Genomic DNA, 25,786 nt, shown 5'->3' with positions numbered 1-25,786 from the left:
AGATTTTTTGTATAATTTGCTGTGACTGAAACTTTGCCAATCCCGTGAAGTTATTTTGTTGCACGGGCCACGCAGGTATGTCGAGCAACTGGTACTTGCTCAACTTTCTGTGCGTGCCAAAATCTAATCTCATCTTCGCTTGAAAAAAAAAATAAAAGTGAAGCGTGGAAACTTTGACGTATTAGATGTGGATAGATGACCCTATACTACTAAGCTGACATTTGCAATAAAGCAAACCCGCCCTTTCCATCCAATATTTCTTGGTCTTTGGTTTTGTTTTTCCCACTGAAAATAGTATCGGATCGATTCCCAATGATCAAAGGTATTTAACTTGGTCTTCAACAATCGACAGAAGAGGTGAAATGACAATGACCAAGGGACTAGAAGAGAATCCATGGCCTTCCTAGCTCAAGAATTTCAACACTCTAGGCAGCAGTTGAAAGATTAAACTCTTTCCAAACCCCTTTGGTAACTGTTTGAAAACATCTTTCCTTCCCACAATGTTCTTGTGTTCAGATTTTAATTAGCTAACCGGAAACACAGCTATGCTTTCTCTTAGCACTTGCTGGAGGTCGTCCACTAACTTAACGTTCTCTGCAACCTTGGCCATATTGTGAACGACTTTACTACAAAGCGAAGATTAGATTTTGGCGCGCACAGAAAGCAGAAAGCTACGTAGGCGAAAGCGCCAGTTGCTCGACATACCTGCGTGGCCTGTGCGACAAAATAACTTCACGGGATTGGCAAAGTTTCAGTCACAGCAAATTATGCAAAAAATCTAGAAAGATTTAAGCTGAAATCTCGTTTAACGTTTAAAGCGACATATCAATGACTGTAACCACCGTGTTGTATAGAAACCTCGCAAACTTTAAAACACATTCTCTAGTGATACCTGCGAAAGTATTCAGTATAATTTCCGGTAAGATTTTCGTGGACAATCTGATTGATTTCTCTTACATTGTGTGCTGAGATTGAAACTTTTCACCTCCAGCAAATCTTTGTTGCACGGTCCAAACAAACATAGTGAGCAACTGAGCTACTAGTATATATCCGTGTTAAAACACACGAAAGGACTCTAAAGCACACTTCACTCTGATTGGGCAGAAAAACACAAAGATTTTCTGGCACCAATCAGATGGCAGAACGACTGTGACTGTTTGGAACTAGTCTTGTAAGACAATGTCCCCAGGGGCTCTTCATGCCCTAACTTGAAATCGACTCAGCCCCAGGGTCTCCGAGGATGAGTGCTACTTAATACAGCTTTCTGCATTCTCAGCAATATTTCTTTGTATCTTGTACCAAAGAAGCGCTTCATTTCAGTTTCCATCCTCCAAGTATTATTATTATTATTATTGTTGTGTTTACCACAGTACTTCCTGAACAAAATATTAACAAATTATACCTCAGTACATACACATACAGCTTAGAATAATTTTAATTTCAATTTTTAATGTTCAAGTACAAGTACACACCATGTAAACTGTACATTAACTGCTCCACCTTCACCCAGTGGAAACCTGGACTGTAAGAATTGTAGCTGAGCATAATACCGCCTTAGTGTACTGCACCCTGAGTGATCATGTGATGGCCGAAGGGAAGCCTAAATAAAAATTAAAATAGCATGGTTAGTTAATGCAGTTAATGCAAATAAATTTCCCGGAGCATGCAATAAACAGTATCTTTTTTATTATCAGGTTGTGTTCAACTGAAATTAACTCTTCTTGATTGATTTGGGTTTGTCCATGTTCTCTTGGCAAAAACCTTGTTCAGTTAATTTGATTTAACAGCTTTTTCAATCACCATTAAACTAATTGAAAGAGTTGAAAAATAAATGAGTAGTGACTGCTCTAATTTTCCATGGTAAACTTCACCAAACAATGCTGAAACTGATGCTCCCTACAAACACAATCTTAAATTTCATCTTTTTATAGAGCTGGCAGCACCTGTAGGCAATATAAAGTGAATCCTGTATTCTGATTGGCTACCTGAGTGGAATTGCCGCTTCAAGGAAAAAAAGGCTGCATTGAGCAGACTTAAAAAGGTCATTATGTTTAGACAATTTCAGAAATGGAGTGGCAAAAAGCAGCAGAAGACAGTCAAAACAAGAAAAACATAAACAGTTTTGGTGAGTTAATTCTGCTACAACCACAGTTGGCTTTCTTTATGGGCTCTCCAGTCATTCTAAATTCCTATTAATTAAAAAGCAAGTTTACCCATTTGCTTTAAAATAAATCCATTATTGATCAAGCTTGTTCGGTGAAGATGGCTGAATATCAGCCTTGTTGTTGTTTCCTTTTTTTTTTTTTTTTTTTTTTTTGCATTTTTATAGACCTAAATGATAAGAATGCCAAAAAAAAAAACTTGGCCAATATCCGGCCATCTTGATTGAACAAGGTTGGTTAATAACACCTCTATATCGTACAAGATGAGGGTACCATATTATAAAAGTAATAGAATTTGAAATAACTTTAAAAATAATGAAAATATGATGGTTAACAGGGTCATTCCTATACAGAGTAGGCATTAATTTTATTTTTTTTACATTGATCAATGTGACAAAATTATCTTAACACAGACCTAGGACTTATTCTGACAAAGGAAATATTTAAAAAATTTGCTATGATTTCTAAAGCAAACTAAAACCATTATACTTTCAAGGAAATCTGAGCAGACTAATGTCATTACCCATAGACAAGTGTCTACGATTATGCTTCAACGTGAATGCTATCATAAAAAAAAAAAAACTTATAACTACAACGTATTAGATGATAAAAAAGGTCTCAATTCGATTTGTCATCACAAACATTTCTTCGGGAGATTCAAATTAATCGAGACATGTTGAAGAGGTTAAATGGCTGCCATATTAAGTGCTAGGTAAGTCCAACACTCAACCATAACATAGTTACGAATATGTCATCTGTGCAATGGTCGTAAATTTCATACGTAACAGCCAATTTTTATAACTGCAAACTTCAACATGAAAGAAAAGAAATTCGGGCTGAATCGTTTCTATCGACCAGAAAATAAAGAGAATGAAAACGAAGGAGTAAACAATCAGGGTGTTACAGTTTACACAACAACTGTTTAAAATAAATAACAAGCACAAATTAAGCTGGAAATTCAAAACTGTCATCGAAGCGCAAATTTGACATGGTTAAACGGAGGTACATATTTCCGTGTGTAGCTGCATACGTATACCTATCCAATTAACGAGAATCAGATGCAGATAAATTAACTAGGTTAAGGTAATAAAAGAAGAAGGAAGGAGAGTTCTAAAAAAAAAACTAACCGTTCGAAGTTGTTCTAGCTGAGAGCATTCGTTCTTATACGAGTCCGCATCTTCGCTGTAGTGGTCTCGAATATACTAAAAAATAAACCCACAATTAGCAGATTCAAGCCAGAAAAACGATGTAAGATAAATTCAATAGTTTATCTTCTCGTACCGTTTTCAATGGTGGGGTAAATTCCGTAGGAAAGCTCTCTTTTAAGTCCACATTTAACATTAAAGATCGTGGACAACCCTCCATCTTGGTGACGTCATTTCATAAAGAAGAGACCGCAGGGTGAGAAAAACACTACAGCACACTCCGCAATAAAACTATGCGCAAAAGGAGATTACGCACAGGTTTTTAGGGTTGGCCGATGATCCGGAAAGGGTCCCGGAAAGGATTGTCATGTCCGAAATCACGTAGAAACTGTGAACGCAAATATTGCAGCTTTAGGAAGACAGTACCTTTATCATGGATGATTTAAAGCGCCTGAGTGATTTAAAGTACGAGGAGTTTTTCAGAGATTTTATGGAAGCCAATCAGCCCTGCATTTTTTCTAGCGAGCTCACCAAACATTGGATAAGTCGAAAGGAATGGGTCAAAAACGGAAAGCCAAATTTTGACTTATTAATGAAGGAATTTGGTAATTCAGCTCTTAAATTGATTTTATCTCAACATTTCAGCGCAAAATAGGAAGCAGTCACTGAGGTTTTGTACCGGGTTTACCTGTTTTCCTGTCTTTCTCCATCATAAGGAGACACTTACCCCAAGGCCCCTCCCCCTCCCCTCCCGCTCCCCTCCCCTCCCCTTCCCTCTTTTCCCTTCCTTGTTACCAAATGGTGTAGGGGCACATATGAAAATTTCCACGCTGCATAATCTTGGGTGTGGCCATTAAAGTGTTTGCTCTGAGAGAGTGTATCAGAGGAGGTCCCAATTTTTTGTATTTTCTTTTATGGGAGGGGGGGGAGCATTCTTTTTCAGCGTAGGAGAGCTAAATATGACAAAGGATGCACTCAGTGTTCCACACCTGCATTAAAAATTACTCTAATCACCTAAAAAATGCAGAAAAATAGCATTGTTCTCTTCAGCAGGTTCTTGACTCATTGTCTCATTAAGTTTCCAGATAATTAGTTATCACTTCCTGATTTGTTTTTCATACTCTGTCTGCAGGTGATGCTGTAGCACCTGTTGCTAACTGTTATGAAGAAAAATATGGTAGTCAAGTCAAGGAAGAGATGTCAGTAAAAGAATTTTGTGGTTACTGGAAGAACAGATCTGAAGGTATAGTCTTCCATGTTTAATTGTTTTGACGAGGAGTGATGTTCTCATGAGAGAGTATTTTTTTGATACAAGACAAGGCATTGGGTTTTTATCCTTTTGTTCATTTTTTCAGATTGGCTTTTGTGATTTGACCCTGAAAATCTCTGAGTTCTGGCATCAACCATGTATTTCAGTTTTTAAGGATAAAGGAGCACTGCTAGTAATTTGTTTCAGTACTGTTATACTTATAAATTTCTGTATTTTTTGAAGTAAGAGGACACAGTTTGAATCTTAATTCTATTCAAAAGAAAATGGTTTTGCAGTGTGCCATATGAAAGCTCATTTTTTTGTGTAATCAAACACAGAGGTCAAGCACCCTTGTTTATTGACTCTGTTGTTTTCAATTCAGTGTATTTGTGTTCTTGTTGTGTTCTACAGGAGACAATAACTCCACTCAAATACTCTATCTTAAAGATTGGCACTTTTGTAAGTAAGTCACTTCTTATTTGTTTGTCTGTATAGTTAATTTTATAACATTTTGGATGTCCTTTTTAGTCTGTTTTTTTTTTTAGGAGATTAAGGGTCAGTTATTTACACAAGGTCTAACCCAAACCATGGTTTTATGCAATCAGCGGGCCTTAGTTAAATTCCTCCATAACAGGGTTGATTTAATTAAATGAATGTCCTTCTACTGTTAGGTTTTGGCCATCTTGACCTTGTTCGCAAAAATAGATGTTTAGATAAAAGGTTCAGCTAAACTGGGGATTGTATAGGATGTGGTTTTGTTGAACAACAGCTAAACTTTGTTTAAACAACTGGCCCTAAATGTTATTTTCCTTTCCATTTTTAATTTTTGTATTTTTTTTAGACATTTGCCCACTCAATCTTTAATAAACTCACCAAAAAAAGTCAAGATCATAGAAAATGTCGGAGATGAAGCATGCAACACACTGTTTTAATTTTGGCAAGGGATAAAAAGACTTTTTAAGGAAATATTTTGCTCAATGTTTTTATAATGGCTTACATGGCAGGATATTTCCAACATGCAAGGCTTATGAAACACCAGTCTACTTTAAATCTGACTGGTTGAATGAGTTCTGGGACAGGCGCTCTGATGTGTCAGATGACTACCGGTTTGTGTACATGGGTCCTAAAGGCAGCTGGTGAGGTGATATGTTTGAGATTGCCATTGCCTTATCATCAAGAGATTTAATCACAAATAAACTAACAAAAAGTAATAGTAATAATAATAATAATAATAATAATACTAAAAACAGGAAAATGGTGTAATGAAAAAATAACTCGGGTAATTGAAATTGAGCGAGTGATTTCTGTGCTTGGGGGCATATGTTTTATCCACTTCAAATTCATTGCAAGCAAAGGAAATCCATCCTGAAGTATCAATGAATAAAGGCTGATAGTTTCGAAAGAAACTGTTTGGGGCTGCGTCGGTGGGAGTAACGAAATAATTTGGATATATCAACATAGTCGAAATGGTAAATTGGCCACCGTAACGATTACAAAAGCTGACGTTTCAAGCGTTAGCCCTTCGTCGGAGTGAATCCTGAAGTATCAGCCTCTGATCTGTTTGGTGGGTCAGTTGTACATTTAACTCCTGAATTAAACAAGGGTAAATCTACATTATTTAAATTATATTTTGTGCACGAAGTTCCCTTTTCTCCTGACTTTGTTTAGGTAACATCTTACACACACAAGGCTTCCTCTTAGGATCAAAAGAAAAATAAGCATTGTTGTGGGGGAGGGGGGAGGGGGAGGAAGAGAAAAATTTAGGTGTAAAATTTGGCAAATGTCACTAAAAAGGAAGTTGAAGAGTTTGTTTTTCTCCATTGATGGTCTTCATTTTAATAATACTAACAATCTTTTATTAGGAAGCTCCATCACAATAGTGGTTTACATAGAGGTCCTAAATACTAGATTTGTATTATATCAAAATACAATTAAAATATAGAAATTTGAGCTAAAATCGAAATATAAAAATGATTACAACATATACACTGCAAAAATTGATTTAAAAAAAAAATACCTAATTATAAAAAGCAGAAAAAAGACACTTCTTAAAAAATTGGCAAACTTACTGAGTTTCTTACAGTTCTCTCTAACTCATTAAAGTCTTTGAAACAGTGATACTGCGAACGATGTTTTCCCCAATTGTATTTGATTTTGGGGAGCTTTATAGTATTGTTACTACGCGTATTGTAGGAGTGCATATCACTCTTTCTTACAATGTCCAAAGAATGATTAATTTCACCATTAATACACTTGTATGCATATATACATCAATGACATTTCCTATGTTCTTCAAGATTTGGCCATCTCAAGACTGTTTATGGGACTAAGTTTTCAAGGGTTATAACTTTCTCTTGTTTCTTCCAGGACCCCATTCCATGCAGATGTCTTAAGGTACTGTTCTTATGATAAACAGTACTTTTTCCACTTCTGTTCTAAGTCTACTTGATCCCTGAGGTCTATATCCTGGTTTCATTTACTGGCTGACATGACAGATACAGGAAAAAAGCTTGAATTAGAACAGTTGTAATCTCATTCCCAAAACATCACCCTGCCCAATGCATTTTGAAAGAGAACTGATGTACAAGAGCATGGTACCCTGTGCACAAGGTATAGGGAACTAAGAAAACTGGGACTGTCATTTCAACCATCCAAGCTTTGCATCTCATTTTCATCTCCTTGTGACTCATAGACATGTGAAAAAAGACATCAGGAACCAGTGTTCAAATTATCAGCTAATGCAGTGCTACACTTGTACTCAAGCACTTGTCTGATGGGTTGCCAAGAGTCCATGCAAACCTAACCCTCTACATAATAATTTGAATATATCAACAAAGTTGAAATGGTAAATTGGCCACCGTTACAATTATAAAAGCTGACGTTTCGAGCGTTAGCCCTTCGTCGAAGCTTTAACCCTCTACACCCTGACATCAGTATGCATCTTCTCTGTACTGTCCTCTATACATTTCCTAAGGTGCTGATGAGGAGAATTTTTTTGACGGTCAGAAACTCCTCAAATTGGAGATCATTTCCTTTATTCTCCTGACCTTTATGTTTCATTCAAGGTGATAATGTAGGGAGAAATGAGATGGCAGTCACTTTTAGGACTCTTTAAGGGGTCAAAGAGTTAAACACCCAAGAAAGAAATTTATTACATCTGTCACAGCACCTGTGGGCAAGATGAAGCAAATCTTGGGTTCTGATTGGCTACCCGAGCGGGCAAGATGGGCCCTTTGCCCACATTATGCCACACATTAAAAAAAATTGAAGTAGAACTACATTTGTAATTCTTGGACAATTTCAGTGATGGAGACATATATAGCAGCCGAAGATAGTCAAAGCAAAGAAAACAGAAATGACTCTCGTGAGTTTGTTGTGCTACAAACACAGTTGGCTTTCTTTCCTGGCTCTCGAAGTAAACAAGTCATTTATAATGTTTGATAAAGTGAAATCTTTTTGCAATATAATAAATCCTTTATTAAGCAAGCTTATACGGTCAAGATGACTAGATATTAACCTTGCCCTTCTTTTGCATTTTTATGGCCTTGACTTCATCTCAGTCCATAAAAATGGACAAAAATAACTCGGCCAATACCCAGCCATCTAGACCTCACACTTGGTTAATAATGCATATATATTGATTATATAACTAGTTATTTATGACTTTAACATTTAAAGTAAATTCCACTTTGTTTAAAGGTCATACAGTTGGTCTGCCAATATATGTGGATGTAAAAAGTGGCTGATTTATCCACCTGGTCAAGAAAAATATTTAACCGACAGACTCGGTAACCTGGCATATGACATTACATCTGATGATATGAATGACCGATACAAATTTCCAGAATTTGATACTGCTGTAAAGCCACTTATAGTTATACAAAGAGAGGGAGAAGTCATCTTTGTGCCAAGGTATTGCTGGAATATTGCTTTAAATTTGCATCATTGCAGCCTTGATTAGTTTTTCAAGGAGAATCTCTACAAAAATCTATAATTGGGAGGGTAACTTTTTTAAGGAAGATATTGTTTTAATACTTCACTTTACTTTCATACTTCAAACAGCACATTTTGCCTTGTCCACCCCACCTTAGTTGTCCCACAGGTTGACTGTTTCGAGTCCTTTACTTTGCCTCCTAACTGTTCTTTTTTGCATTATACACAGACTTTATAAGCTTAGTCAGATTGTTTAATTTGAGAAAACATTGTCTTTGAATAGTTAATCACACAGGGTGTAAGAGTGTAAAACTTAACCCTTAAACACCCAAGATCTGATTGATAATTCTCCTCTCTAGCTGCTATAAATTTCCTTGAAAATTAGTAACAAGAATTAAGTGTTAGATCAAGATAACAATTTCTACCTGATAAGTTTGAGTATTCTCACTACCTGTTTGGTGGATATTGTATGGATATTGTAGTGAGAAGTTGCATGTTAATCACTTCTGGGTGTTAAGGTTAAATTTAAGGCTTTTGAATGAAAAAAATCAAGTGACTATGAAATTGTTACAATTTCAGTGGATGGCACCATCAAGTAATAAACTTGGTAAGTAAGATGTAGTTGGAGGTCCAACTTTTAGTATGCTTAAGGGAAATGTTAGAAAGGTTAGGTCACCCTTTAAAATCTCAAACTGGGGACATCATCAGACATTTCATATTTATATATTTTTAATTGCATTGCATATGGTTTCTTACTCTAAAGGAAGACACTATTTCCATAAATCACAACTGGACCAATGCTTGCGGAATTTCTAAAATGTGGGAACATTTAAAAGGTGAACTTATCAAGGTGAGTTGGATAGTGATCATGATTTCACTACCAGCAGCCCCTCCTCTTCGCGAAGTCCATCGCGCCTGTTAAAAAAAAGAAAATCAGTGGAAAAAATTGCCGTTTACTTAGCGCGCTGCGGCGATCTCTTGGAGCGTGACGGATTGAGCGGAAAAGGAGGTTATACTCATAGTCTATGTTTATGACGGAAGGGAATGTAAGGAGTTGTTTTAACTGTGGCCAAAGGTCATTATGAGGTCATGTTGGACTTCAAACGCTCGTTTAACTTTTTGAGCGTCTGATGGCATGAAAGCACAAACTTTTTAGATCTGATCACAGGTAGCCCAAGCTCGCAAAATGAGCCTCCGCAAATAGAAAAAAAAAATTAGGTAACAGAGCAGGTGGAGAAAACAAGGACACAGGGGAAAGGTATGAGCCCGGCGGTGAAAATAACGTGAAACTTTTAATTTCATTGGGGACTTTTTCGAGTAGTAACTTTGTTGCGAAAAATGACCTGAGGTCCTGTGCACATCCGTCCTTAGAATCTACTCTCACACATCCTCGGAGACCCAGGGGCTGTGAGTCGATTTCAAGTTAGGGCGGAAGAGTCCCGCTCTTCCGCCCTAACTTGAAATCGACTCACAGCCCCAGGATCTCCGAGGATGACTCTCACAGTGCGCTTGTGGCTCCTGTTATTAAATAGAAAGTAGGTTAAAGTCTTAAATAGTCTTGTCTTCGTTTAAGAACATGGCCACTTTAGCACTATGTCTTGTGACTTATAACCCGATATCTCTTTAGTTTACCAACATGGTAGTCTTGAAGAGGAAGGAGATTGCGGCAAAGGGTTGGGCTAATTGACGACAACTCGCCAAAGTGGAGTTGGCCAATGGTGAATATTTACCGAGCCAGGAAGTGCCAAGGTAAATATCCACCGATAGCCACTGACACTGAGGTGAATGTTTGTTAACTAGAAGTATATAATTAAGCTGTAACATCATAGAACACAAAATGGCGATTTTAACTCATTTACTCCTGCAACGATTACAATATTTTCGAGAGAAAATTCCGCCCGAGTTTGCTAAACTCCGAATAACTTATCGCGCTCTGATTGGCTACTCGGAGTAGCCAATCAGAGCGCACCTTTAACACTATCTGCTGTTTTAGTAAGTACTACTATAAAATGTTGGAACACTTGATTTCTTTTGCCGTAAAAAGCTTCAGGAATTTTAATTTTTTCTATACGCAGGTCCAGAAAAGTATCGAGGACTGCAGGGATATGGAAGGTTGGCATCAGCAGTGTCAGGTATATTCATGAGCTGTGTAAAGTAAAAATATTCCATGAAAAAAATTGCACAAAAAAAATCCTCAGTGTGCGGACCTTCCCCCTCCCCCCCCCCCTTCCCCAATCAGTGCAACTCACACACACGCTCAATGATCGTATACGCTATTTGCTGGCAAAAGTTGCCAGGGCGTGAACTCTGATTGTGCGCATCAGGCAAGTTAGGTTGTCTTCTTAACAAGATAGAAAATTCCTTACTACCTTCACCTTCATTAGGTATTTGTTTCGCTCTGACGAATGATTAACGCCCCAAACGTCTGCTTTATAAACGCTTTACGGTGGTCAGTTTGCATTTAGAAACGAGGTCGCTCCATTTCCATTAGTGTGTGTTTAGACTTCATCATTAAAACCTTGGTTTGACGTAAAGGACTGTTGTATTGAATGGTTAGACAAATGTTGGTAGAAATTTCGTCGTTCCACTTTCTCCTAAACTAGATCAGCTTCGTTCGCAGAGCTTCCTGTTTTCTATCCATATAGTGTTCATAAACACTGCCGCAGGTGTGTCTGACATCTAATTTCTCCTTGCAATATCATCCTTGGATCAAGAGATAAAGTTGCGAGAATAAAGAAAATGATCACTCAATTTAAGGAGCTCCGGATTATCAAACAAACCCTTCTTGTCAGCACTGACTAATGCAATTTGTGAAGTGAGTGTGGAGAATATGAGATTTAATGTTTAGATGCAAAGGTTGAAACTGTTTAACTGTCGCTTTAAGTTGAAACTGTCGGTTACATGTTGGCTTTGTTCACTGATTTAGGTGATTCTACGGGCAAGTTGTGGAATAAATTATGAAGAATTCGTGGAGTTTCTTGACTCGATAGCCAAACAGAGAATAGGAATCGTTAAAGGGAAGAAAACAGTTACGCCAAGAGAACTTAAAGACATGGACAGTGAAGCGTGTTTAACAGAAAAAGGCTCAGAAATCTCTGTATTTCAGGATTGGAGCAGGTCTATTTGCATTCTAGAAGAACAGGAGCAGTGCTCTCTGATGAACTACTGTCGATATGATCTTGTAAAAGTGAAAGAATGTCTTGCAAACTTAACAGACGAACATTCGTTGGTAGAAATGCAAAATAGAGACCTTCAACTCAGAGTTGACGCACTTTTGCGAGATATCTCTGTAGCTCTGGATAATGACAGCAGTTGATATCCGCAAGAGAAAGATGGATTTGGTTCTGCCCTTTTTCTGCCCTATATAGGAACACCTCTCACACCTAACCTGCGAGCTTTGCAAGACGCGCATTTTCACCGCCCGCGGGAAGATTGGAGACGAGTCGGGGAAAGGATTCATTACCAGACCCCCAGTAAACCTACTGGAAAGCTCAGACTTTCCCGCGGGCTGAAAAATGCTTGTGTCGCAACGCTGATGACGAGGGCCTATTTTCAGGCTATTGGCACACAAGGATAGGTCTTACACAAAAAGAAGTGACTCATTTTTTTTAAAAATAGCTGGATCAGTTTTCACATTAAAATTTTCCCAGTTATTGTTTATATTGTTTTGTTGTTTTTTTTCTGTTGTTGTTTTTTTTTTGTTTTTTGTTTTCATTTTTTAGCGAGTATGTGTATTTTGAAGTTTGACAAACGCTACGCTGACTTGTGTCAATAAAGATGATGTTGACATGTATCAAGTACCTGGCGCAGACATGAAGGGTTTCAGACTGAAAAGTGACATCCGACCAATCGATAGGTGTGCCGCTTCCGCATGCCGCAACATGTTCTGTGTATTTCTGCATGTCTATAGTCGCCTCCTCTGTAGCATGTGCGGTCAAAGGAGAGTAACTTCCGTCACTAATAGCCTTTTCACATCTAAGCTTAGACATTTTTTAAAAAAACTGTTCTATTCACGCGGTTTAATGTAATTTTTTTATAGTAGCTGTTTAAACCGATGTTAGTCGACCTCGAGTGGAACACATTGAATCTGCAAGTTAGCAAATACTTAGTCTGTGGGAAATTCAGGATTTTATTTCTCTGCTTCTGACTGTCATCCAGTTAAACCCGGTTAACTAAACATGTTTTGCTGATATTAATGGGGTATTTTTTATGGTAGCCAGTTCCAAGCCGTCGCTCATTGAGGGCGACCAAAAGAACGCACGGTATACAAATACTGATCGGAGGCATCATCCGGGACTTGCAGAGCCGGCTGCGAACAAATCCACAGTAAAGATCAAAGCTACTTTACTGTACTAGCAAAAAAAAAAAAAAAAAAAAAAAAAAAAAAAAAAAAAAAAACAATGGCTATGTTCCCTTCCAGGTGATGTCCAGTATGTAAGAAATTTATTTTCTTACACGTCTTCACCTGTCATTTGCTTGCACAAAAGATTGCATCGGTTTTCATCTAAAAAAAAAAAAAAAAAATAGATAACTTGCGAAACGAAAAAAAATATTTCAGTGTAGATCGTAGAGGTAATTTACATTTAACGGTAATCAAAGTGTGGAAAAAATTTTGTTGCGATTTGTTCCATTCTAGTTTGCTTGCGGTCAGTCTCAACACCCTCGGTTTGTGGTGTCTCGCCCTGAAACCACTACGTTAAACGTTTTAACATAAATGTTGTTCTTTGTAATTAATTCTCTCAGACACACCTACAAGAAATTGCGTGTATTCTCCTTTCAGTTCCTTGTGCAACAAAATTCGAAATGTTTTTAGCACATCGCGTTATTGTTGAGTATAGTCCCGGCCCTGACCTACAAGCTTGAACATGATAGGATGGAGATATGGATGATGAAAGGAAAATGAATTATGAATGAAGCAATGAAAGAACCAACGAGACGGTGACTGGCGTGAGTTCTGAATGAGTCGGTTAGACAATGGTGGAAAAGAAAACCATAGGTTAGCAGATAGTACATTATTTTTCAAGGTCAAGGTCTGTCACTTTCAAGGTTATATCGTTCAAATGAGATTTCTATTAATCATTCAACTTTCCAGTGAGATACTGCCTTGAAGGCATTTGTCCGCTCAGAACCCAAACAATCATTTTTTTTTTCGCCGCACGCCAGTTTAATTAATGCAGCGTAAGAAATTATCTCAACATGTTTTGGTGAACATCTTGAAAATGTAAAAAATACGGCCTCACTTTTGAGCAAGGCGTTAGATTTGATTATATTTTGTCAAGAAAAGGTTTAATAAAAGGACATTGTGAAATAATGGCAATATTGCGCTACGATTTTCTTATAAAGTTCGTAAGCTCTAATTTGTCGTATTTCTCGTATTTTCGTCTCTTGGCATCCTTTATCGCATTTATATCTGCATTTGAATTTCGTTCCATTGACACTGGAAGCCGTAATCTAATTGGATAAAACTTACACTTTTGTCTTTCGTGAGATCTGATTGGCTCAGAGAGATAAAAGAAGGTTCGTCATTTCCTACACATGAAAACAATCCCGTTTTTTACGACAAAGCAAACAGCTGGGACCGTTTACTTTCAAGAAAACCTGAAGTGATGTCTTCTTCAAAAAGGCCAAGGCTTTGCACAGAGTACTACCGGAAATCTAAGAAATGTTCTTCGAACTTGCGGGGCTGTAGTTTGAGTAAGAAAGGTTTATTTCCAACGATCGGCTTTGAAATCGATGGTGTTTGCCTTAGGCATATCTTAGGCAGGTTTTCTAAACTAATTTTACCATGTCCAACCTTGCTCTTTGTTTCGCCTTGAAGAGAGGGACAGGCCACGAAGAAAATGCAGCACTGATCGTACTTCGATGGATGAAAAATACTGTCGCTTGGAAAGTGAGGAGGTCGGTAAAAATTATCGGACATGTGTTTTCAGAATCTATCGATTAACCATATTTTTTTCTCACTTCTTTGTTCTATGGACAAGTCGGCGTCATTTGACTATAGAATGATTTAAAATTATTTCTCTATTCTAGTTATGTTGGATCGAAAGTGAAATTTTCGGGTATGTTTTTTTTTTTTAATGTCTCCTTTGCAATATTTTCAGTCGATCATCCGGTTTACACGAAATCTCGACACAAAAAGCAGTCCAACACGAAGCCCCAATCGAAAGAGATCGTGTAAACTTACGAGTTCCACTAAGCAACGGGCTTCATCCCAGAGAGGTATGCATGGTATTGCCATCCTTCTATAGTTATAAATTTATTTCTGGTAAATTTTTAAAATAAGCTGTCTCTTTGCGAGCGTATATCTTTGTTAATGGTCTTTTATTCTCAGCGTCTTTGTTGAACAAGCCCCCACGTGCCCTTTGACTCAATAATTTAATTGCTGTCACGAAATGTATGAGTGGAAATGTGTTGGCATCAATGAGCAGTAAACGTTAGTAAAGAGATACGAAGATATCGCTTCGGATGTTCAAAAAATAAGTAACCCTAGGTAAAGCCGGATTTTATGCGTATTATTTCAAGAATGACCTCAACTCTGCATGGACTGATCGATTAACGTACATGATATCTTCCCATTTGTGACTCTTACACCCCCAGAAGCGATCAAAATGGAATTTCTTCACAATTATCTACAAATTTTCCAGCAGTGGTGGTGAGGAGAAAAACAAATTTTGTCACCTCTAAGGTCTGAGGTCATAAGAATTATGGAAGACATAGCGAGAATTGTTATGAAAAGGTCAAATACCCTTCCCGCATCTTACTGACATCTTTTCAGGGTCGACACCACTGGTAGCCAACTAGCCATAGACTAGTAGAAATTCAGTTTTGGCCGGTGGTTTTCGATTTCCACCAGCCAATTTGGCTAGTAAATAAACTGAAACTGTTCTAAAATCTAAGTTGTCACGAGCCACTTGGCTAGTTAGTTGAAAAGTTACTGGCAAGCCCTGATCTTTTGAACCTTGAGGTCCACATCCCTTCTATGCCATTTTTAATTTGCAGATGTTTCAAACTGTTATATCAAAGCTGTTCCTGATGAGGTTCTGCTTCAGATATGTTCCTATCTTCAAGAGGGAGACCTTTGCCACATGGCACAAACATGTAACAGACTTAATACCATTTGCCAGGATGGCTGTTTATGGTTAGTATCTGGTGAATTATCTAGTGGAACATTGTTGATTATGTTGTGTGAATGTATATGTGACCATCAGTAATAATAACTTTCAGGCTTTGACAGGATTCCAGTCTTGATACTGTATTGATATTGTAAGGAGAAATTCTGTCTTGGTCACTCGTGGTAATTTAAGGGTTAGGATACTGTATTTGTTATTAGTATTTCTAATCCCCTCATTAATTTTTCACGCAGTTCTACTGGCAACTCTATATCATGTGGCAGAAAATCACCGGACAGTTATCACAAAATTATAACCCTCATCAACACGAAAATAGCCTCGGTCCACATCATTCTATATTTTCCTCGGATTATTTCTCGTAAAATGAAACAAAGCCAGTGGAAATAAGCTAGCTCAATGATTTCACTTTTTCATCTTTATTACTTGACATCGGTCTGGTCAGCCACGAACGTGCCTGCAGCCGAAGTAAACGTGGACAACCTTTTTAATCTTTATTCGCGAAGTCAAGCCAACACTTGACATGGAAAAAACGCAAACTTGTTTAATTTGCAGAATCCAGTGATAGTAACATTAAAAAGCTGATCTCAAATGCTGCTCCAGAAAGTACAAAAAAGTTAATAAAATTTGATATCAACGTGCCATATAAAAATTAATGGGAGGGTTATAAAAAAAGAAACCTGGCTTGCTGGTATGCCAGCTGATAAGTAATGTCTTTGGCTAAGAGATTGTCCTCAAAATTTCCTATTTTCCCTTGAAGCTTCCCTTTTTGGCCATTTCTATAATTATATTTCTTGGACAGTATTATTTACTGTATACCAGACAGGTTAACTTTGTATTTTGCCTGTGCTGATTGGCTAGTTTGGAAGTAAAGAGCAAGGACTATTTGCTAGACAGTTTAATTTCTGACCGTTTTTTGGTATTAGTATGTGTAATCAAATGGCGACGAGTGAAGTTAGAAAATAATTTCGCGCGCATTTTGTCAAAATTCTGATAATTTCCTGAGCCTTTAGGTGAGGGAAATTATCAGAATTTTGACAAAATGCATATGAAATTATTTCCTAATTTCACAAGAAAACCATTTGATTACCTTTTAATATCGTGGGTGACAAATTACGTTCACAACCGTAATTGTTTTTACTGGTTCATTCTATCAAAAACCGAGAACATGAAGAAGAAAAATTATTGTTAAAGTTTGTAATTTTCTGAGTTTCTTCACAAAAAAATACCTTTCGAATTAATTGTGCCCTTTCGCATATTTAAATTTTCAGCTGCTTCTTTTAATTTTGTAACTTCTTCAAGGGTCACTGTCTTAAATCTCGACACATCTTGGCTCTGATCGAGATACAAGAGATGTTACCAGTGCAATTTTGTAATTTCACGAGTGAAATTAAAAATTAACGCTGAATTTTGCACTAAAATTAATGAGTAATTTGTCACCTATGATATTAACCCTTTAATTCCCAAGATCTGCTTGTTAATTCTCTCCTCTAGCTGCTACACATTTCCTTGTAAATTGGTTATGAGAATTTGGTGTTCAATCAAGGGATCAACTACCTGATAAATTTGAGTATTCTAACTACCTGTGAACTGGATAATGTATGGATATTATAGGGAGAAGTTACAGGTTAATCACTTCTGGGAGTTTAGAGGTTAATGAAATAAATTGTTTTTTTTGCTTTCTGTGTGGTATATATGTTGGTGTACTAATAAAAACAATTGTTCACAGCCACTAGGAGAATAATTGTTAATGATACAATTTGTTTCTATCAGTGAAAGTTCATATCATTTAATGTGTGTTTAATGTCAATACAGGCGATCTCTCTATAGTCAAGTATTTGAGATGGCGAACATCTTGATAAAGAATTCTGAAGGCATCTATATTAACCAAGAACCTGAAAATGACTTGTGCTGGAAAAAAAGCTTCTGTGCATTTTATCATGCCCACCATGTTTATCCTACCACTGCCAAACAGAGGAAATTAAATCCAGCACAATACACAGGAAGAAAAATAAATGTAAGCTGATTTTTAATATAAAAAGTAATTTAAACTATATTGTATTCTATTGTATTGCATTTGTGATATTTAGACAGGCTGGCCAAGTTCAGCTACATGCTGGTTTTAATGGGGGCCTGTATAAACAATGATGAGGCTAGACCACAACACCAGAGCTACATTCCCTACTCTTTGTTGTAAGTGTGTGGGTTCTTTAACATCCCCTGCTAGCCAGTCCAGAGAAAATGCAGGAAACCGGGCCTATGGTTTATCGTCCTTGTCCAAGATGACTGGAATGTCTAACCATTTACAGATGTCATAGCAAAGGCAGCATAATTTCCTCAGTTATTTTAAGACCCTGAGTGTTGGTGCAGTCTTGTGCTTGAACCCTCCACCTCCTGCATGGAAGTGCGACACTCTACAACATCAGCTAACCAGGCGGCGGTTGATTCAAACAAGTCATTCTTTTCGCTCCGATGAAAGGCTAACGCTCAAAACGTCAGCTTTTGTAATCGTTACGGTGGCCAATTTACCATTTCAACTTTGTTGATATATCCAAATTATTTCGTTACTCCCACTGACGCAGCCCAAACAGTTTCTTTTGAAACTATCAGCCTTTATTCTTTTATGATGTTTGACATGTATTATTTAAGCAGGGGCATACAAAGGGTGCCTGCAGCAAGTTGTCAGGTGTCAATAAAGACATAAAAACAGCTGCTGCTGACTATAATTTTATCAACCAACATTTGATATTTTACTGTGTATGTTTACCAGTAGTTGTTAATGACAAATGGCATAAGATTTTGATTAGAACATTTGAGAAAAGTGTTGCACAATCTTCAGGTAATCAAGATACCATGATGTTTTACCACATTGTAGCATCTTTCAACATTTTTAACTGAAAAGACAGAAGTAGAAATGTGATCTTTTTTATTAAGTATTTTATACACATTCAATGAGGGTAAAAAATTCAAACCATTTTGCCAGTACTCATGCAGTTGTTCAAAAATTTGTCCACTTTGATCATTCAAGTTTCCAAGAACATATTTTTGTCTCGGTTTCGCATTCTCTTGTTAGCAAATAACTCAGTCAGAATGATTTTCATGGTGCTCTTAGAATCCAGAAAAATTTACAGAAATTGTATCAAATGTGTGCTGTTTGGATGTCACAGAGAGTTTTTGCCTAGTCCAGTTATTTGTCTTTTCTGCGAGATCAGAACCATTGATCACACAGCAAATGGTTTATGGATGCATGAATTAGTTGACCCACAGCATATTTTATACTCTCTCTGTTTATAGTATCATGAAACAGTCAAAGAAGCCTTGGATGCTGTGCAAGAAGATGGCATCATAATTGTACACAGTGGTGTGTACGATGAACAACTGTCTATCAGCAAGCCTGTTGCAATCATTGGAGCAGGTACACTGTAATGTTACTAATTGAAATTAATATCTAGAACCTTACTGATTGTTTCATGTTTCTTTCCATGGGTCTTTAAATTAATCTTTAATTTGCTATAAATTCTGTCATTGGTAGGTATGTGACATGTATTCATCATTTGAACCACAATATACACTGACTTGCCAATCCAAAACTGTTCCCTCCAATTAATTTTAGTGGGAAATTTCAGGAATCCACTTAAACTACAGGGAAGGAAAATTCACATCCTGTGGGTTCCAGGACCTCATCCTCCCATTTACATGCAACAGAGGCCTGTTTAGAATAAGTGTGTTTCAACACCAATGATGATAATCATGATAACTGTCACTTTTTGTAAGCCCCTCCCCTCCCATTTTGTTGTTTGATCTTTTTTCCATTTTACTCCTTCATCCAAAACTGTGTGACATCTTTATGACCCAAGTTGGGTCATAACTTGGATTTTGAAGAAAGGCATGTGGCGTCATCCAAGCCAAGGTTCTGAATTATGGATCATGCATGTCAATTATTTCATTTTATGACTGTTGTTAAAATTTTAACCAAAGAAAATGCTACTTGCTTACAGGATAGCTTCTTTTTATTTACACTGTACAGCTAAGAGTGAAGACAATCCTGTGGTCATTCAGTGTGACTCTTCAACAGTTGTTAGTTTCAATGCTGGTTCAGGCAATTCTTTCCTTGGACATGTCACCTTGAAGGTCTGTAACAAGTAATTTATTCAGAATCAGCCAGAGAGAAGTCAACTAAAAGTGACTGTCGACCCTTTACATCCTTACATCATATTTAACAATTACATGTATTTCATGAGCGCAAATTGGATATGAGACAGCAAATAGCCAACAAGGCGTGTAGTGCCAAGTTGGTTATCAACCAAGCGTGAGGTCAAGATGGATATTAGCTGAGTTCTTTTCTTGTGTTTTCATGAACTGAGACGAAATGGATGGTAGATATGACAAAATTTTGTCAAACTGAGTGAATGTTCATGGGTTTGACAATTTTGGCAAATTTTAGTCAAATTTGTTGAAGTGAAATATAGGATTTTGAAGAATTAGACCAATTAGATGAAGTGAAATCAGCTTCAGTTGGCAGATTTGACAATTTGGAGGAATTTCACCACTTGCATTACTGCATGTATTTCTGGACATAAAGACAGCATGGGTGACTGAGTTATGTTTAATACAGTTTTGTGGACATCCAAATGGTTGACAATCCAGTGTGAGCTTTGTGGAACCAATCCCAGAAGATAGAGCATTTTTTAACCAACTAGATTCAAAACTTCAACCCAATGGCAACTTGGTCACCCACTTTTTCTGATACTTTGAGCAATTTGCTTATTTTGTTTTGGGTTCTCCATGGTTGCTTGTGGTATTTTCCTTCGATCTGATTGATTGTTGCAATTACTTTGGTTTTGATTGTAGGATGGTTTATCCTAACACTCTAAAATCACAATCCTAGATTTCAACAAGCAGGGATGGTGTAGTGGTGAGAGCACTCGCCTCCCACCAATGTGGCCTGGGTTTGATTCCCGGACCCAACGCATAAGCGGGTTGAATTTGTGTTACTTCTCTTCTCTGCTTCAAGGGTTTTTCTCCGGTTTTCCTTCCTCACCAAATGATTCCAGCTAGCTGTAAGCTGTTCTCCAAGATCACACATGGACTGTATAGCGGCTGCTAGAGGCGCCATTGTACGCTTTCAGTTCGACCTTGTTGAGCTGTGTTGTCACTGTACTTTGCGATGGCGATTAGCAGTGACAATTATTATTATTATTATTCAAACAACAAACATATGAAATACATATATATGAACTGCGGTTATGAAACGTATATGTGCACGATCCTTCACAGTAAAGCACTATTAGTGCTTTACTGCGAAGGATTGTGCACATATACGTTATTATTATTATTATTATTATTATTATTATTATTATTATTATTATTATTGTTATTAACCAGGACTTACCTAAGGTCAACATTCATTTGTAAAATTGCTCTTGATGCAGTGTCCTATACACGTAGCATAGTAAATCAAGCTGCCAAAGAAACTTGGGCTGAGTCTTTTGTGGTTAGAATTTGACCTGTTTTAATGATACAGTTTTAACATTACCCTAAGCTATTGCCAGTTTTTTTTTAATTATACTCAACTTTCATTTCTATGATAATTTGGTTCTATCAACTCAATTGATAATGTAAATTGGCCACCGTAAAAAATTTCAAGGGCTTGACATAAAGCTGAAGTTTTGAGCGTTAGTTGCTCTCGCAGCACCACAGTTTGTTTAGAACGTTTCCCCCTTTTTTTTATTTCGATGGACTTCCTTGTTTGCAGAACAACCCAAACGGCGAATCTGAGGTGATCAGATCAGGCTGTGTGGAGGTTGTCGACGACTGTGCCCCTTCAATCTACAACTGCAAGCTTACCAGTCTTGCTAGCGGTAAGAGATCGGCTTTACAACTCATTCCTATGAGAACGATCTTCGCAGTGAGGAGCACTAGACCTGAAAAAAATTCAGGCTTGTACGGGATTCGAACCCATGACCTCTGCGATGCCGGTGCAGTGCTCTACTAGCTGAGCTAACAATATATATACCTTATTAGACGTTTTGTTGTGTAGTATCGCTGAGTATTTTAACAAGTTGTGCCGTATTTTGACGAGCCCGTAAGGCAAGTCAAAATACAAATAACGAGTTTAAATATATGATTTTCGTACATTCTTAGCATTTTACAACTCATGTTTGTATTTTTTTTGTTGCAAGTTCAAACAAACTTCTGGTAATGTCAGTAACATGTAGGAATCAGTGGACAGTTCATTTTGATTTTTATGTTTGATCATAGCTGGTGCCACGGTTTACGTGCATGGAAGAGGAGCCAGACCTATGTTGTCGAAATGTTTTATCTCAGACTCAGAAAATGTTGGCATTTTCATCACAGATGATGCACAGGTGAGAAATAACCCACAATTTATGTAGCACATACCTGAACCTCCATAGAAACTTATGGGGCCGGTTATTTACACCAGGTCTAACCCAAACCTCGGTTTTTACGCAAGCAGTGGACCTTACGAATTCTCTAGAAGGGGTCTGTTTTCATTAAAATAAATGTCCTTCCACTGCTGGCTTTCGGCCCTCTTGATACTGTTCAGAAAAAATAATGTTCAGATAAAAGATTTAGCTAAATTCAAGATAGTTTAGAACACGGATATGTTAAACAAGACCTTAACGGCCATGGAGTTTTTCATACTGTGAATGTCTTGCTGGTAGAAGAAAAGAGAAAGCTGAGCATGCGCCATGCCCGACGACTTTTAATTGTAATTTTCTTCACAGGGAACATATGAAGACTGTGAGATCACAAACATCAAGCTAGCAGGGGTCTGGGTACGAAACCATGCCAGTCCTATCATGAGAAGGAATAAAGTGCATCACGGCAGAGATGTTGGCTTCTTTATCTTCGATTATGGATTGGTAAGATTTTTTCTCAGATTACTTCCTGATTCGAACATTCCTGTTCTTGAACATCCCATGTTATAACATAGCACGCTTGTCCTCTCTAATTCCAACTGAAACATCATGATCCACTAAAGAATTAGTTCATGCTTAGCTGGCGTATATCGAGTTATCGATGCACTTGGGAAGTTTGGAGAGCGCTAGAGAAGCGTAAGAATTCCTCGTGGCGCTCGAGTTGCTCGAGGTGCACGCTCGATATACGCACGCTAAGCATGAACCAATTTTTTTTTTTAATATGAGAAGCTGAATTACGCATGCGTTTTGATTGTTTCTTACGCATGAGCTATTGGAGGACGGACGCGTATATGACGTCACCATTAATCGACATTTTGCTTTTTTGTGTTATAAAATAAGTAGAATCCATGTTGCCGTGATTCTGTTCAGTAATACATCGCAGAAGACGTTATGTAGTGAGAACAAAAGCTGAAAGGCACACGAGGCGCGGCGCAATGTATCATGAGTTAGGACCAATCAAAGTGCGTGAACAATACAGCTTATCATATAATTCTTAAGTGAGCCAACGGCCGTGTGAACATGGCGTGTGCGGTTGCATTTTGCGGTAAATTTCGCGTCTAGTTTAGCTGCGAGTTCCAGTTGCCAAACTCTCCAACAGACAGAGGAAAAAACTGGCGAAGAAATGTGTCAGCAGTACACCTGAGTTTTCCCTTGCTAGTATATACTAACTCTTCTTAAGGACTTCAGATTTTAAGCAAAGTATGAAGCACATGTATACTGAGTTTTCATAAAAGAATCTGAAGTTGCTCCTGGCCGTGCCTTGAGCAATTCTTACGCTTTGGCCGTGTTAAAAGGCGGCTGTTAGTCGCACAACGTGAGCAATAGAACACATTTATCCGGGCTCTATAACGTGATAAAGCCACGCGGGATGTTGGGAGAACACGATGACAGCTTTTAAATCCCGAGCCGGAGGTGAACAACGTCCCAGGTGGCTTTATCGCGTTATAGAGCCCGAAAAAAAATGCGTTCTCTTGCTTATATGACATAACTGGTTACATGCAGGCTCTATCACCTGGTAAAGCATCCTCTCGGAAACTGAACAGCCCAATCAGACGATGCGTACTATGCAGTAAATGGTTTGAACCCGGGGGTAACATGTGAAGGTGTAGTCTGATCGTCCGGGTGAGTGTAGTCCTGAGAAGGACTGTTGTCGGTGGTAGTGACTGACGTTTCGACAACCTGTGCGGAAGTCATCATCAGAGTCAAGTGAATTCTACTGACAACAATCATTCACTTGACTCTGATGATGACTTCCGCACAGGTTGTCGAAACGTCAGTCACTACCACCGACAACAGTCCTTCTCAGGACTACACTCACCCGGACGATCACACTACACCTTCAGATGCGTACTATGTTCACTATCTTATAAAAACTAATAAAATAATTCTTGTCATTGTAGGGTTATTATGAAGGAAATGATGTATACAACAACCGTATCGCCGGGTTTGAGATTCGGTCTCACGCCAATCCAACTGTTGTTGGCTGTAAGATACACCACGGGATGACGGGCGGCATATACTGTCATGACGATGTAAGTACACTTCGTTTCACTTACATAACAGATATTTTGTCTCTTTAAAAACTGAGTGGTGTATTGTATGAAAAGATATTCAGGCCCGAACGGGATTTGAACCCATAACCTCTGCGAGACCGGTGCAGTGCTCTACCAACTGATCTAACAAGCCAACTGGGAGCTTGTCATTATGTTGGTTCGTATTAAACCTGGCACCGGTATCGCAGAGGTCATGGGTTCAAATCCCGTACGGGCCTGAATATTTTTCAGGCCTTATTTCCACTACTATATAAGTAGGAATTATTACTGCAAGGATCGCTTTCATACATTTCATGAAACCGCAGTACACACATATGATTTTCATATATTCAAATTCATTGATGAGTGGTGTATGTTTAACAAACAGGCACGCGGTGAATTCCTGGAAAATAAGATCTACTCTAACACATACGCTGGAGTTTGGATCACGTCACAGAGCAATCCAACCATAAAGTAAGAAAGATTTTCGTGTTCTTCAGTCTATTAACTCTTTACACCCTAACATCAGTCTGCATATCCTCCAGGCTGTTCTTTAAAATATTTCCAAAGATGCTGACAAGGAGAATTTGTTTAACAATCAAGAGCTCTCTTAATTTGAGGATCATTTCCTTTTGATTCAGGGGTGGTAGTGTGAGGAGAAAATATGTAGCTTGTTACTCTTAGGGATCAAAGGGTTAAATCGGATAGAGTCAGGCAAATATTGTACCTTGTAAAAGGTTGAGGGAAATAAAACTTGCACAACGACCCTTGTGGAGGAAAACTTGCTGGAGGAAATTTTGCTTGAGCCCGAAACTCGTCAAATGTTTCCATTTACACTGACGGGGAAAATTTGTCAGAGAAGAGGTGCGCTTTCAATATCAGTGCACCTTGAATGAAGTGCTTTCTGTACTTGGCATAGCCTGCGACGAGGTCCTCGCTATTATTATTAGCTCTGCAGAACGCACGTTTCTCCCCCCCCCCCCCCCCCTTCCCCTTGCGAGAAGATTAAAAACGAGTATCAGAGAGGTTTGCCGGGGGTCTGGTACTATTAATGAGCATTTTCAGTGCCAGACCCCTCGCAAGTTGTAGAAAACTTGCCGACTTGCACTGCTCAAAGCCTCATACTTTCCCGCGAGAGAAGAAACGCTAGTGCCGAGGTGCTCATAATGAAGTCCTGTTCTCAGGCTACACTTGGCATTATTTCACGTTTTTGAAAAGCATCTATTTTATCTGTGATTTTCCTTTTTTTGCAAACTTGGCACAATCTCTGGCATGGTTGGTTCCTCATTGTATGTGAGAGGTTTGCCATATCGCTTCTAGCTTCTCCATGACAAGATTACGAGTAATTCTCATTTATAAAAGCGTTTTTTCAGCTTCAGTGTGACATAAACTTGACAACAATTTTTATGGTATTTTAGGAACAACGAGATCTACGGTGGACAACAAGGAGGTAGGTAAAACTTTTTTCTACCCGTTGTGTTTTTGTTTTGTTATTGTTTGTTTGTTTGCATGTTTTTTTGAGATCGCGCCCATCAGTAAACCATGAAAATGCTCTTAGCAGTATATATTCAACTCTCAAGTAAATCCAGATAGATTAAGAACACTTTAAAGTTGGGTACAAATCGACCGAAACATGTAGATAAACTTAATCACCATCATCTTTCTTAAGTGAACTAGGAACATAATCAAGATTT

At 38.0% G+C, this 25,786-nt stretch overlaps 3 protein-coding genes across 8 annotated transcripts in view; 2 read left to right on the top strand and 1 right to left on the bottom strand.

The window, feature by feature from the left end:
- The window catches only part of LOC111333161 (uncharacterized), a 39,012-nt gene extending 35,431 nt beyond the window's left edge, over positions 1-3,581 (bottom strand). For both annotated transcript variants that reach the window (XM_088744840.1, XM_088744841.1), the window contains exons 1-3: positions 3,444-3,581; positions 3,290-3,364; positions 1,473-1,600 (exon numbers count right to left, since the gene is read on the bottom strand). In XM_088744840.1, the coding sequence (XP_088600966.1) occupies positions 1,473-1,600; positions 3,290-3,364; positions 3,444-3,527 (287 nt within the window). In that variant the 5' untranslated portion in view covers positions 3,528-3,581. The remainder of the gene's footprint in view (positions 1-1,472; positions 1,601-3,289; positions 3,365-3,443) is intronic.
- LOC111333172 (2-oxoglutarate and iron-dependent oxygenase JMJD4-like) lies at positions 2,755-12,890 on the top strand. 4 transcript variants are annotated; one of them, XR_015995261.1, is made up of 11 exons: positions 3,629-3,912; positions 4,440-4,550; positions 4,968-5,019; positions 5,561-5,692; positions 6,924-6,950; positions 8,256-8,468; positions 9,069-9,096; positions 9,253-9,339; positions 10,565-10,621; positions 11,093-11,304; positions 11,416-11,554. XR_015995261.1 is itself a non-coding variant. In XM_088744848.1 (10 exons), the coding sequence occupies exons 2-10, from the start codon at positions 4,505-4,507 to the stop codon at positions 11,803-11,805; spliced, it is 1,032 nt and encodes a 343-aa protein (XP_088600974.1). In that variant the 5' UTR covers positions 2,755-2,874; positions 4,440-4,504; the 3' UTR covers positions 11,806-12,890. The 4 variants fall into 4 exon arrangements, 3 of the variants coding, with proteins under 3 accessions (XP_088600974.1, XP_088600972.1, XP_088600973.1); XM_088744848.1 differs by lacking the exons at positions 3,629-3,912; positions 11,093-11,304 and adding an exon at positions 2,755-2,874 and having other exon boundaries at positions 11,416-12,890; XM_088744846.1 differs by lacking the exon at positions 11,093-11,304 and having other exon boundaries at positions 3,632-3,912; positions 11,416-12,890.
- A 148-nt stretch (positions 12,891-13,038) lies between these two features.
- LOC111333171 (uncharacterized) overlaps positions 13,039-25,786 on the top strand; it is a 109,641-nt gene continuing 96,893 nt past the window's right edge. For both annotated transcript variants that reach the window (XM_088744843.1, XM_022938697.2), the window contains exons 1-13: positions 13,039-14,183; positions 14,308-14,387; positions 14,591-14,708; positions 15,489-15,627; positions 17,432-17,633; positions 18,911-19,031; positions 19,644-19,747; positions 21,372-21,477; positions 21,878-21,984; positions 22,366-22,503; positions 23,961-24,092; positions 24,481-24,566; positions 25,511-25,542. In XM_088744843.1, coding sequence (XP_088600969.1) covers positions 14,096-14,183; positions 14,308-14,387; positions 14,591-14,708; positions 15,489-15,627; positions 17,432-17,633; positions 18,911-19,031; positions 19,644-19,747; positions 21,372-21,477; positions 21,878-21,984; positions 22,366-22,503; positions 23,961-24,092; positions 24,481-24,566; positions 25,511-25,542 — 1,453 coding nt within the window. In that variant the 5' untranslated portion in view covers positions 13,039-14,095. The remainder of the gene's footprint in view (positions 14,184-14,307; positions 14,388-14,590; positions 14,709-15,488; positions 15,628-17,431; positions 17,634-18,910; positions 19,032-19,643; positions 19,748-21,371; positions 21,478-21,877; positions 21,985-22,365; positions 22,504-23,960; positions 24,093-24,480; positions 24,567-25,510; positions 25,543-25,786) is intronic.

The sequence above is a fragment of the Stylophora pistillata genome, chromosome 14 (assembly GCF_964205215.1).
Source record: "Stylophora pistillata chromosome 14, jaStyPist1.2, whole genome shotgun sequence".
Lineage (NCBI taxonomy): Eukaryota > Metazoa > Cnidaria > Anthozoa > Scleractinia > Pocilloporidae > Stylophora > Stylophora pistillata.
Note: the sequence above shows the minus strand (reverse complement) of the source record. Positions and strands in the feature narration are given on the sequence as shown.